Source organism: Alligator sinensis, unplaced genomic scaffold, assembly GCF_000455745.1.
Source record: "Alligator sinensis unplaced genomic scaffold, ASM45574v1 scaffold699_1, whole genome shotgun sequence".
Lineage (NCBI taxonomy): Eukaryota > Metazoa > Chordata > Crocodylia > Alligatoridae > Alligator > Alligator sinensis.
In genome coordinates, this window is record NW_005842359.1 from 518,323 (window position 1) to 531,823 (window position 13,501).

The 13,501-nt window shown below is 45.5% G+C and overlaps 2 protein-coding genes across 2 annotated transcripts in view; both read right to left on the reverse strand.

The window, feature by feature from the left end:
• Positions 1 to 1,269: 1,269 nt before the first annotated feature.
• On the reverse strand, positions 1,270 to 4,404 carry LOC102368887 (gamma-crystallin M2-like). Its single transcript, XM_006029140.1, has 3 exons — positions 4,396 to 4,404; positions 3,154 to 3,396; positions 1,270 to 1,548 (listed from the first exon to the last, which is right to left on the reverse strand). The coding sequence occupies exons 1-3, from the start codon at positions 4,402 to 4,404 to the stop codon at positions 1,270 to 1,272; spliced, it is 531 nt and encodes a 176-aa protein (XP_006029202.1).
• An 8,705-nt stretch (positions 4,405 to 13,109) lies between these two features.
• LOC102386940 (gamma-crystallin 2-like) overlaps positions 13,110 to 13,501 on the reverse strand; it is a 3,194-nt gene continuing 2,802 nt past the window's right edge. Inside the window, exon 3 of the mRNA XM_006029129.1 lies at positions 13,110 to 13,385. Coding sequence (XP_006029191.1) covers positions 13,110 to 13,385 — 276 coding nt within the window. The remainder of the gene's footprint in view (positions 13,386 to 13,501) is intronic.

Consider the following 13,501-nt stretch of genomic DNA (forward strand, 5'->3'; position numbering starts at 1 on the left):
AGCCTGCAGTGTGACCCTAATATCCCCCTAGGAGTTTTGCTACTGCCAGTGATGATATACGGTTGTTGCTCAAGTATATTGATGGGCAGCGGTGTAAAACTAACGTAGAGGAAAGACATCCCATGGCACCTTAAGCAAAAATAGAATGTAGACATTTCCATTTTACCTCAAGAAATATTTGACTAAAAAGCAAGCCTGGAGTGTAGCCATTTCACCTTGCTTTTTGAATGCCTCATATTTCACAAGTGTAAAATAAGCTTAGTTCCATGGCACTATTGAAGAGCACTATTCTCATTCTGCTGTCAGATACGTGCAGTCTTCAACATAGCTGCAATAACTTTAATGGCATTCTGGGGGAGAGCAAAGACCCCCATGTGCAATGTTGCTGCTTAGTTATTTTAGTCTGTTTAGTTCTGGAGATGCTTGTTGTTGAGAAATGAAGGAGAAAGACAGGTAATCTGAAAAAATATTTATTCTATGACACCATATCAATCACACTACAAATGGAGATTGCCAGGGAAAAAATCTTGTTCAGCGAGATGGTATGTAGCATTCTGAAACAGTTTGGCCCTGCCTAATCCAGATCTCCTGGTACTGCAGAAGTCATTGTAAAACCTAGCTTCCACTATAATTAGGACAAGGATGCCACTTGTAAGACAATGGTGGGATCAACACTGCCACTATTACTTACTGAGTAATATTTCCATGATTAGTGCCAATGGGCCAGCTCTTCAAATAAGGCAAAGCACCTAATGAAGGAGGTGCAGAATTTAGCCCAGTGACTCTAGGCCATGGGAATAAATATTTGGGAGTGGAAGCTGTTCTAGAGTTAAGAAAATCCACAAGCTGAATGCTTGATCTTCAGCTTACAAGAACTGAGAATTAGTTTTGTGACGGTTAATTCCTGCAGCCAGCCGTTCATATTCATGTCACCCTGAAGATCACATTCTTCTTCAGCAATTTAGATTGTGCTTGTTTTTCCTTTACATTTTTGGAGCTGGAAGCTAAACCATTATGGGCAAAATACTGTTCACTTTTCTTGATTTCAATTTTGTGAGGAAGCTGAGCAGGACTGGATCGTATCACGTTAGGCCTGATCCACAGCCCATGCAACAATGGAAAGACTTCTATTGACTCCGTTGGGCTTTGGATCAGGGTCCTAAATACTGGAAGAAATCTGGCAGCCTGCCTCCTGTAGGTGCCTTTCAAAGTCCCAGCCTAACTGAGCTACACATGGTATTAACCAGTGAAGAGGAGCATTTGTGCTGCTTAGTAAGAGCTGTCCATCACACGCCTCAAGGACCCAACCTTGGGAGTCGTAGCTCCCCACTCAGTGAATCTCTTGTACTCGCCAGGTCTCAGGAGGTACTGCCGTCCACGGTAGTTTGGCTGCTCATAGAAAATCCAGTATCCTTCCAGAACCCGGCAAGACTGGATATCTCCATACCAAGATGCTTCAGAGAGAGAAGGACTGTCATGCATTAACTCCATCATCTTGCCTCCAAAGTCAGTCTTCTCATAGATTTGGATCTTGCCAGTGCCCCGGTACTATGAAGACAAATAGGAACACAAGCATATGGGATGTAAGTAACAGCCTGGTGATACATAAATGAATACTTACTTTTCCTCAATCAATGGGAAAAGGGGCCTGATGCCACAATGTATAATATTTGTGTCACTTGTAGAGAATCAGGCCCTTTTTCCTTAGAAGGTAAACTTGGTGTATTTCCAATGATGCCAAAAAGTAAGACTGCTATTGCATTGTGGTGAAATGAACCTCATCTTCCTTTCATCTCCATTTGGGAATCACTAGGTCAAAGCAAAAGGTAAATAAATGGCACATGGGCTGCAACAGTTGTGGTATGCCAACAAGCTTCCTAAATGTGAATGTCATCTGGGGGATGGGGTATTAGACAGGTGTATGGGAGAACTGGGCTCCAGAAAGGGTTCTGCCACTGATACTCTGTGTGCCCATGGGTAAGACATCTTAACTTTCTCTGCCTCTGTTTCCTATACACCCTTTGGCCTATCTAGCTCCTCTACCGTGTTTCAATTTGGTGTTTACAAGCATGGTTTGACCAGCAGCAGCTCTAGTGCTCAGAATATTAGATAGTTTGATGTGACCTCTTCAAAATTTGGACAGACTTCCTGAGAGTAGAGGGAGAGGCACAAGCCCAACCCCAGATGGAGAGTTTTACCTTAAAATAATTGATTAACTCATGGCAAAATTGTAAGAAACTGAAGGCTTGAAGCTGGAGATAGATGCCTAAGGGAATTGTCAAGTATGTTTAGCCACCAAAGTTTTCTAGATTTTAATAACAATTCCACTTTCCTCCTGTCTGCTTCTTTAGGTGTCCAAGCTTCTTTTGAAATCTGGCTTGTAGACTCACTCCTTTGGGTGCACGCAGAAGTGACAGTTTTCACCCTATTTGGCCACAGAGAGCAATCTATAGCCATGACCAATCACAAGTGTACAGCTGCAGGCTGCTTCAAATATAGCGGAGCAGGCAAAAATCTGAAACCTCATGGCATGAGGGCTTAGTTGAAGACTTTTCAAAATATAGCATCTTCTATAACTTCTGCACTGCCTCCCAGCCTGCAGCTATTTTAAGAATGGGAGGGAGGAAAAGGAACAGAGTGAGTTCAGTCTGGGGTCTTTTCAGCCCCCACTGGAGGAAAAGGCGGTTGTATTGGAGGCCTTTCTGAGGTGGGGTGCCTCCAATACACCCATCCCACCCTCCAGCCGCACTGGGGAAGCCCTAAAACAAACTCCGTCTGCTCCCTTTCACTCCTCCCATTCTGAAAACAGCAGTGAGGAGGGGCCTTTGCTAGGAGAAACCAGCTGCAGGCTGGCAGCCAGCAGCTAGATTCCCTTCCCCCCTGAAGCCAACAGTGAACTTCAGTTTGGTCCTGGGGAACATTTTAACTCAGAACACTTCCTGCAAAGCGTTCTCAGTTCCAGCAGGGAGCTACATTTATATCTGCACCATTTGCGTCCTCCTCCATTTTGTGCTTGTCTCTCAGTTAAAACCGTATCTGTTTGGGCAAGAACTGTGTGCAGCAGCTAGCATCAGGGAGGCCTGCATTTGGCTGAGGTCTCTGACAATGTTTCATACAAGTCAGGGCCAACCACAGCAAAACTAGTGAACTTACACATGGGATTGGAATGCAGGACCTGATGGAGTCATTGATTCCCATCCATTGTTGGTAGTCTGAGTAGCTTCCCCTCTTCAGGAAGTACTGATGGCCTGAGTAGTTGCTGCGCTCATAGATCATCCAGCAGCCACTTTCCACCCTGATGGAGTTGCAGCGGCTAAAGTGAGAGTGCATATTGGACTGATCCAAGGTAACCTCATGGGAGCGGCCCTCAAAATTTCGGCCCTCGTAGAAAATGATCTGCATAAAAATGAAAGGTAACACTAGTCAAATTAGAAAGTCTCTTCTTTAAACACTGGCTCTAGCCTTCTTGTTCACAGAAGGTCTGATCCACAACATCTGAAAAGGCTCCCACCATCTTTGCTGGATACATGTTTTCTATTTGGGTACATCACTAATGAAATCTGGCTTTTTCAGCAGTGGATGAGTGTTTGAGATAGTTGTAGACTTTCCTGCTTGGGATTCTATGCTAGTGATGTTTGGCAAGACTCAGTTTGTGAGGTGGAGCCTGGGTGCTACACTTTGGGAGTCCCAGAAGACTGGAGCCACTTTGATATGCCAGTAATTTTACGTTGGCTAGCAAAGAAACAGTCCATAAGGGCTGCTGTAAGTTGTATCTCATGAACAAACAGTTCTGCACTCCAAGGTTGCTCCTCATCACATAATGCTGAAAGCTGCTGCCACTCTTGGTGCCTGCTTTTCTTTGGGGTTTGTATACAAAAAAAGCTATGTTGGGTGATATCTGCCGCAAACTGCTCCAGGGTTTTCAGGGCTCTTTTAAAATACTGCAGCTGCATGCAGGGATCAGTCCATGATCCAGGAGGGAGCATTTCTATTATATGTAGGCCCTATGATCATTTAACCGAGCTGCAAAGCTCCCATTGAGCTCAATGGGTGGAACCAGAGTGGTAGTCCCAACCTAAGTAAAGCCTTTTTTTACACTAGTCATATTGAACAATCGAATAGCAGCAGCACCGGTTGCAAAGCAGTGTGAGGACTTTTCATCTTTTGTATGTTAAAAAAGACACAATAGGTAGAATTTTCAGATTCATCAGCATGCTGCAATTTTCCAGTAATCAAATAACAGCAGCTAATAATACCTTAATTTTAAGGAATATGTACATTTGGACTTTTTGAAAAATCACTGACAATATTAAGTAAAGTAAAAAGAAAAAAGAAAATGAAAGATGTTTTACATATAAAATGTACTTGACAATATACACTAATTTTTGTTCTTACCTTTGCCATTTTAGCTCTTGTTTAGGTGCAAGACCTTAATGCTCTGCAAGGATGGAGTGCCCTTTTTATAGGAAACACAGTGCTGGATCCACGTGAATTGAACAAAAGACTGTTTTGCTCAGTAAGGCAAATTAACAGTTCTTTTTCCTCCACATCATCAACATTATTCTTTGTAAACTATTGTTGATGTCTTTTGTTTATTGGGTGTCAATTCTATTGTTACTGTCCAAAACTAAGGATCAGGGCAAAAAGGTCATTCACAATATTGTCATTACATCACCAAGGGTCTCATGTTCAAGGGAAAATGCTGGTATTGCTGCTAGGGGATTGTTCCAGACATTTAGTGTTAGTTTCTCATTATTCCCTGATTCCACTAGACAAAGCCCTTAAAGCTCACTTGACATCCAGAGTATACCTGAGCTGCATGAAGGGACTTCAAATGGGTGTAAAAATATGAAAGAATAAATTCCTATGATGTGCTGAGGTGATTTCATTTGGGGGATAAAGGATATGCTAGCTCTTAGCCCAGCTTTGTCCTTATGAATTGTGTGGTGCTGATATTGTACTCAGAAGGGGAGAGATCCTCCTATAATGTACAGATGACAAGCAGGTAAGCAGAGAGACACCTTCCTATGTCCGAATGACACTGGACATCGGGTGTTCTGCTTGTTTGGTTGCCCTGTGGATACGGCTGCCCCTTGGAAGTTTACATTCTGGGCCTTTAGGTATCCCAGATTTCATTGCCCCCTGCTCTTCACAAACACATGCACACTTGCAATCAGTTGCTTTAGTATGCAGCCAGAACTCTACTCTCGTCTTTTTTCCTTTGTTTGTCACTCTTTACCAGCACTGTTCAATAAAAGCTACCTTTCTAATAACCAGCTGTGTCCTTTCTTCCTACTTGACCATGCCTCTTCATCATGACCCCCCACAGCCCTTGGGAACCCAAAGCACAGGTCAAGCCTCCCTTCCTCACCAGCCCTCCAGCCTGCCCACATCAGGTAAGCACACTGCAGACTTTGGTCAGTTGCAGATCAAAGTTTACCAAACCCATGGTTAGGAGACAAGGGAAAGCAGAAAAGTTAAAATTCCCCCAGCCACAGGTCACTCCTCCCCTAGAATCCCAAAGCATGGGTGCAAGCACTCACCCTGATTCACCTGCTGTGAGGCTGGGTGCTTGGGATACCCACCTACATTCATGCTTTTTGCTGTCTGTTCATTTAGACCAGGGGTGGGCAATTATTTTGAGTGGAGGGCCGTTTACCCAGTTTTGGCAGGATGTCGAGGGCCATGTGGGTAGCCCCGCCCCTTGACAGGTGCCCCGCCCCCTGCTCACCATCTTGGGACCAATGTCCCAATGTCTTGGGCACTGGTGAGGCCCAAAGTGGGGCGCAGACTGGCAGGGGTCCATGTAGTTGGGCTGGGCTGCACCAGCAGGGAGAGGGAAGTTGGCCCAACTCCATAGAGCCCCTGCCAGCTGGAGCCCTGCTCTCCTGCCGCCCTGCTCTGGGCCCCACTGGCACTGGCCCGGGGACACCGGTGCGGGCCCTGTGCTCCCACTGGCTCCCCGCCCACTCACTCCCAGTGCCCCCCAGCTCCACAGTACAGGCGGGGGGCAGTGCACAGCCCTGATCCCCTGCTCACCAGCAGGGAAGAAGCTGGTGCTGAGCATGGGGAAAAGTGGCCCCTTGCCTGCCCAATGGCCAGTGCCCCACGTTGCAGGTGCTCGCAGCCCATGTTGGGCTGTCTAGAGCAGGCACAGGCAACCTCATGCGGGCTGCAGGTGGCTGCAGTGTGGAGCGCTGGCCATGGGGCGGGTGAGGGGCCATTTTTCTCCATGCAGAGAAGGAGCCCAGGGAAAAGCTGAGCGCAGGGGGGAAGCAGCCCCTCCCCCACCCCACACCCGGTGCCCCATGCTCCAGGCACTCACAGCCCGCATGGGGCTGTCCGGAGCGGGCACAGGTAGCCCCATGCGGGCTGCAAGCAGCTGCAGCATGAGGCACCCAGCATGGGCGGGGAGGGGCTGCTTCCCCCGCTCCGCGCTCCTTCCCTTTCTGGAGTCCCCCCCCCGCCTTACCTGAGCTTCCTGCGCTGGGGCAGCCACATGCTCCCAGCCCAGAAACCCTGGCTGGGGCTTCCAGCTGGGGGCCGGGGCCAGGCGCACCCCACTGTTGTTGGAGACCACCGGGCTTCCCCTGGGTCCTACTGCCCTTGGTTCCTATCATTTTTGACAGAAACCAAGGACAGAGAAATATTAATTTTCCAAATTTTTTTAGGGGCCCCGCGGGCTGGATAGAATGGCTTTGCAGGCCAAATTTGGCCCATGGGCCATATTTTGCCCATCCCTGAACTAGACACATGTAATAACTGTTGATGTCTGCAGGCCTACATGTGTTGCTTGATCATGGAGTTGGATATTTTAGGGCTGTTCAGATTTGTTGAAATTCTATTATTGATTATTGATTCTATGTTCGACTTTGACCCATTCACCTTGTCTGAACTTGATCCCTGAATGAGCAAGCATGGTCCTGAAGTTGTCCTGGTTTGTCACTGACTACACTTTTCCATTCTCAGATGCTTCTATGTACTCACATTCTTCTAGCCCCCACAAAACAAGAGAAAACAGAGATCCTTCTGTAGACACTAGATGTTGAGGCCAGGGATGATGGGTCTTTTGGGTTCTGTAAGGCTAGAAACTTCTGCAGAAGATCTATGGTATTTGACAGCAGTATATTGGTACATGAGACCAACTATTGATTCAGAAATTTCATAGCCTTGACAGCTGGGATAGGAGATCTGATACTGTACTGATAGCACTAGCTCCTGAATCTTGCTTTCTGGCCAAAACTTCCCTTGGGAAGTTCTGTACTCTAATTGCAGAAGATCTTCACAGAATATGTATTAAAGTAATACGATCTTTTAATTACGTAACGTGCTGAAATATTTATGTCTAGAAATGCAAAACAGGTGTGCAATTAGTGGTATGTCTGTGTCCCAGGGGTGTGAGCACAGGGGAGCAAGGAGCCCTGCACATGGGGGAATCCGGGACAGTGGCAACCCAACCTTGGAGAGAAAACCCTGAAAGGAAGAACCACTTACCTGTTTTAGGATGCCAAACACAAAATGAGCCATGCTAGGAAGCAAGACCCGCTCAGTTCATCAGCTGCACTTATCTGCAGCTGGAGCCGGCAGGGGAATGTGATGTTAGTGGGGAACGCTGTCCAGCAGGAGATATAAAAGCCAGCACCAAGATGGAACCGGGGGGAATGAGAGAGGCAGTGGAGGCTGCAAAGATCCCCTATGCTGGTTGCAGCCAGCACTGGCAGGCTAATGGAGATCTGGTGCAGGGGGAGACGCTGGAGTCAGCAGAGGCTGCGAAGACTCCCCACACCGGCTACAGACGGCACCTGGGCATAGAAGTGGAGTCGGCACAAGGGAGAGCCAAAGAGGACCTCTGCAGGGGCAAGAGCCCAGAGTCGTGCAGCAGGGCACACTGAGGCACAGGCTAGGGCTGGAGGGTAGAAGGGCTGGTTAGCCCAACGACCCCTCCCTTTTCTTTGTTGTTGTTTTTTATTCTATTTTGAACGGTGCCTTTTCTTTTCTTTTCTTTTCTTTTCTTTTCTTTTCTTCCTTATTGCTTACTTCTTCATTTTCTCTTGGCACAGGTTGTTATATAGAGTTTCTTTTTTTGTTTGTTTGTTTGTTGTTGGCTGCCCATGATCCTTCAGCGGCAAGAGATGGGCAGTATTCCTAAGAAGACATCGACGTACAGAGCCACCAAGCAACCATCAAGCCTCCAGAGAGAGGTATGCTGGAGAGTTGGGTATCCAGTCGCCCAAAGTCCAACCCAGGAGAGTAAGACTGACAGCTCAAAAAAGGTGCAAAGATCAGGAATTGAGGTAACCAGAAAGCAAGTCACATAACATCGAGAGTCTCGTCTCAAGTGCTGGCACGTAGATGGGGTGTAGGGGAGGGGGAGCCCTGCATACATCCACCAGGAGATGTGACTATTCCCAAGGGACCCTCAATGGGGGACCTCACCACTGAAGATCCATCCAAAGTTGTGGCAGGCGAGTTTTGGGGTCCTCCCCAGGGTAATTGAGGGCTCCTTCAGAAGGCGCACAAAGCCATACTGCACCCGACATCTGGCGCACGCACCAGAGCAGCACAGGAGTGGATATTCGAATCGAGGTGGGCACAGTCTACTATTCCAGTGAATGATCTGACAGTGAAACTGTGATAAATGTATTTCTGTCTAATTACCTCAACTGCTTTTTATGACCTGTTTTGCCTGAGGGGCTTTTTAAAACAATGATACAAATATTATCTCATTAAATGCTTGAGATGATGATGGGTTGTAGGTTGTAGCCGTTTTGGTCTAAGGACATAGGCAAACAAGGTTCTTTGGGTAGATGTGATATCTTTTGTTAGACCAACTAAATAGTTGGAAATAGTGTTTCTTTGCAAGCTTTGGGGCACAAATGCTTCTCTTATGGCATAGACTGTACAGATTATCCCTATGCCTGAAAAAGGGCGTTTGTACCTGAAATCTTGCAAACAACAATTTTTCCAACTATTTAATTGAACTAATAAAAGATATCACATCTACCCAAAGAACCTTGCCTGAGATTATAAACACACATTAATATCATGCTATGAATCATGATCTAAATCAGGCTTTTTTTCTTCGAATAAAGCTATAAAACTAGTTGGTACTATGAAGTTGGGCCTCTTATACTGTTTTTACTCCCATCTGCATGCCATTTTGTGAGTACCTTAGACAAAGGTATACATTTCATGACTAATTCATGAATGGTAAGTAGAATGAGGGAGGGAGGGAAATAGTGACTGAGAGAAGCTGTTGTTCTGGGACAGCCACTTCCACTATTTCCTTCCAACCACCCCTAAATCTTTAGGTTGTGATGGACTGGTTAAGACCAAAAACTATCAGATGAGATTCCCCCATTTACATTTTCTGTTGTTAATTGTCTGTCCAGCTGGTCCTGGCTGTCTCTGGACTTCTACTCCCCACGTGGTGCTGAGGATCTTTGTATCCCTGGCCTTAAGTTGCATATTCCTTCTGACCCGGATTGTTCTTGGGTGGAAAAGGTGGAAATGAGAGGGAGTCAAGCCAGTTCCCTGGGTCTTGATGATTTACTTACTGTACCCAGTGGAACACAGATTTCTGACTATGTCTTCTTAACCCCTGATTTATCCTTTCCAGAAATTATTTGCTACGCAAGGAAAATTTTATTTGTGTTTATGAGGGATCTGAATGAAAACTTTTAAGTCAGGGAGGGGCAGGCAATTATTTTGGGCAGAGGGCCGCTTACTGAGTTTTGGCAAGCCATCGAGGGCCACATGACAGGCAGCAGATTAATATTGATTTTCTAAATTTTTTAGGGGCCCCGTGGGCCGGATAGAATGGCCTGGCGGGCTGCATCTGGTCCCCGGGCTGCATTTTGCCCATTTTGCTTTAAGTGAATATTCACAAATTTTAGGATAAACTCCATCTGGACTTTGCAACTCAGAACACCCTCAACCCACCCTGGGCCAAATTCATCCCAATATAACTCATCAAGATGTACTGGAGATTTTGCTTGCTATTCTACTGCTCTGTCTCCAGTTGTGTGTGTGTGTGTGTGTGGGGGGGGGGGGGATCTTGGTTGAAAATTTCTGAAAAGGTTAAACATTCCTTATATTGCAATTGGCTCTGATGCTTGGGTATTTGATGAAACAGTAGATTAAAGTTTTCAGCCAAGCTTCATTGTACAGCAAGGCAGATAATTCCAAAAAATGGTACTAATGCCCAATCCTCGTAAAAGGCTTTCTTAGACTCAGACTCATGGAGCTGCAAGGGGATACTGTTGTGTATTGTCCCCAAAGTAAGTAGTGTGCACTTGGTTATAATTGTGGAGAGCCCAAAGAAAGAAGCATCTACTCATTGGGGTCAGGTGGGAGGTCCTGTGGGGATGTCCACATGGAAAAATGAAGGTGCAATTGCCACATGGGTTGGCTTGCAGAGGTAGTCATGGGAAGAAAGCAAACATAGCAGGGTTCTTGGAAAGCTTATAGAAGAAGGCTTGGCCACCCTCTCTTCACTGCTACTATTACCATGCCCATACCAATTTATTGCTAGTACAGGTCTGCCTGCCTGTGATACAACCACATCTTTGGTCTGCTGCATAGACATACTCCATGAGTGGGCAACCTGGAGCACATTCTTCCTACACTTGTTCAGGACAATGGGACATACATGTTTTGTAAACAAATCATATTAAAAAGATACTGTGACCTCATATATCACTGATTTCTTCCTACAGTGGAATATACAATATAGGGTTGGCAAGCCAGTAAATTGACAGGTCAGATATTGTCAACTGACTGGTCAATTGCCTGCATATTTGACTGGTCAATTTAATGGAAAAAAACCCTATAATTTTTGTAGCTTTTTTGACAGAAATATGATTTTTGGTTTTGTTTTTTGACATACTTCTTAAAAGAAAATGTGTCCGTTTCCTGTGTATTAGGACCTATTGGCAATTTTTTACAATTTTGGACTGATATTTGACCAGTCAAATACCCAACCCTAATACCATACAAGGCCCCACATTCACGATTTTATTTAATAATTGAAATATCTGTGACTCTTCACACTTGCTCCAATGTGTATCTGTTAAGCAAAGAAGGAATAGCAGTGCTCTGTGATTGCTCCCTAAACAGTAGTTTTCAGCTGAGCAGGTTTGTGAATGTTGCCACATGAGGCACCAGTCATCATGTCTGATAGCACATCAGGACTCCCAGCCTTCAGAGAGCCAGTTGGAGGAGAGTAAAGATATGTTGCAGAGATGAAGAGTGTGGCTGGTGAGTGGCCATGTAGCTATCAGTATGTTTTTGAGCTAAGCTATTTATCCCTAAGCTTATTCCCTAAGTTTATTCCCTAAGCTATTTATCCCTTTCCAGATGACAGCTCAAGGGTTCAGCCCAGGAAGACTCTCTGTAATCATTCTAGTAGCTCTAAGATGTGTTGTCTACTTCCTGTCAGCTCTGACAACATATGTAGTGTTGGGTTGGGCTGGTAACTGAGTAAGAGACCACCAACAAGCCTCTTGTTGCTTTCAGAGGTGCTGTTCCTGAAATAGTGAGTACCCTCCTGTTAGTACCATGCCAGGGCCTCACTCAATGAATCCCCTTGGGCAGGAATGTCAAGCCTAAATGAGTTTGTGGGCCACTTCTGGACCATGGGGCATCCTGCAGGCTGGACAACCTACATCTAGATCCAGGCCATGGGTCTTGTTGCCTCAGCTGCCAGAGCCACTGGTCTGGCACCAGCAGCCAAGGAAGTAATGCCACTGGCACTCTTCCCCAGTCAATACAGCTGTTACAGCCAAATGGTTAATAATGCCACTGCTCAACGTCCATCACCAACTGTTGCCTGTGTTATTCACTAGTGATGAATGAAAACATGTTCAATGGTAGCGCTCACCCCATGTGCTGGCTGCACTGATGAAGCCACATCAACAGGGGGTGAAGCAGCAGTGGTGTTAACTCCATTGCTGCTGGTAGCTACAGCCAGAAGCCACATGTGCCAGGTGACCCAATTCCACAGGCCAGATCTAACCCGGGCCCTATGTTTGACTTCCCCTGACCCAAGTATTTTGCAACTGCTAATGACTGTATGTGGTGAGTGCTCAATCATGATGATGGACAGCATTGTAAAACTAATATAACTAGAGGGAAAAGATTTCATGGGATTGTGCAGGCATGTAGCGTAGCCATTTCACAGCCTTTTTGAAAGGCAGTATGAATCCATGCTTGTACAACAATTCAAGTTCCCCAGCACTATGAAAGTGTAAAGTCTGACACTGTTTTTCAGTCAGATCTGTGTGTTCTTAAGCACAGCCCCAATCATTTTAATGAGACTCCAGGTGGGAACAAAGATGTACAAGTGTAGGTTTGTCACAGGATTATTTTTGTGTTTTTAGGATCAATGATTATTTCCCTTGAGAAATGAAGGAGGACAACAGGTAAGCTCAAGAGAAGATTTATTCTAGGACACCATACCAATCACACTACAAATGCAGCTTGCCAGGACAACAATGGGATGAATTTTGGTATCTTTGCTCACTGGGTAGTAATTCCATGAGTAGTACTAATGGGCCAACTCCTCAGACAGGGTACAGCTTCTAGTGAGTAGAGGGATAGAGCATAGACTCTATACTATAGGAATAAACACTCATCCAAGGGAGCTCTTTTTGGATTAAGGAAATTCAGAAGCTAAATGTTTGCTTCTCTTCCTATAAGAATAGATTTTTTTTTTCTGAGTGCCAAATCATGCAGCAGTTTATATTCATTTCACTCTGTAGATCAAGTTCCACTTCAGCAATTTAGAATTAATGGTGTTTTCCTAGTTCTTTCATAGCTGTGGCCTAAGGAATTATGGACACAATCCTGCTCACATCCTTTGATTTCAGTTGAACTTCTTCTGGGAGGAAGGTGAGCAGAACTGGATCATATCACATTAGTGCCTGATTCATAGCCAACCAGAAATGGAATGACTTCTATTGACTCTAGTGGGCTTTGGATCGGGACTCTAAACATTGAAGGAAATCTGGTAGATTTACTCCTTAGGCACCTTTCAAAATCCCAGCCTAACTGCACACATTTATTTAACCAATGAAGAGAAGCATTCACAGCCTGAGAAAACGTGCTGCTTAGTAAGTGTCCACCACACGCCTCAAAGACCCAACTCTTGAGGTCATGGCTCCCCATTCAGTGAATCTTCTGTATTCGCCGGGCCTCAGGAGGTACTGCCGTCCTCTGTAGTTTGGCTGTTCATAGAAAATCCAGCTTCCTTCAATTACTTGGCAAGACTGGATATCTCCATGACGAAATTCCTCAGAGACAGAAGAGCAGTCACGCATTAACTCCGTCATCCTGCCTCCAAAGTCAGTTTTCTCATAGATTTGGATCTTGCTGATGCCTCTGGGCTGTGATGACAAATACAAACACAAGTATACAGGATGTGAGTAGTAGCTCTATCCATAGGTCATTTGCTGCTTTTCTGCTGTTAATGATACATAAATGAATTGTCACTTTGCCTCTC

Bases quoted from the DNA above. Each gene is read 5' to 3' on its own strand.
- LOC102368887 (XM_006029140.1), bottom strand. The intron at 1,549-3,153 runs GTAAGTTCACTA...TTGTCTTCATAG, and splicing joins CCTGCATTCCAATCCCATGT to TACCGGGGCACTGGCAAGAT.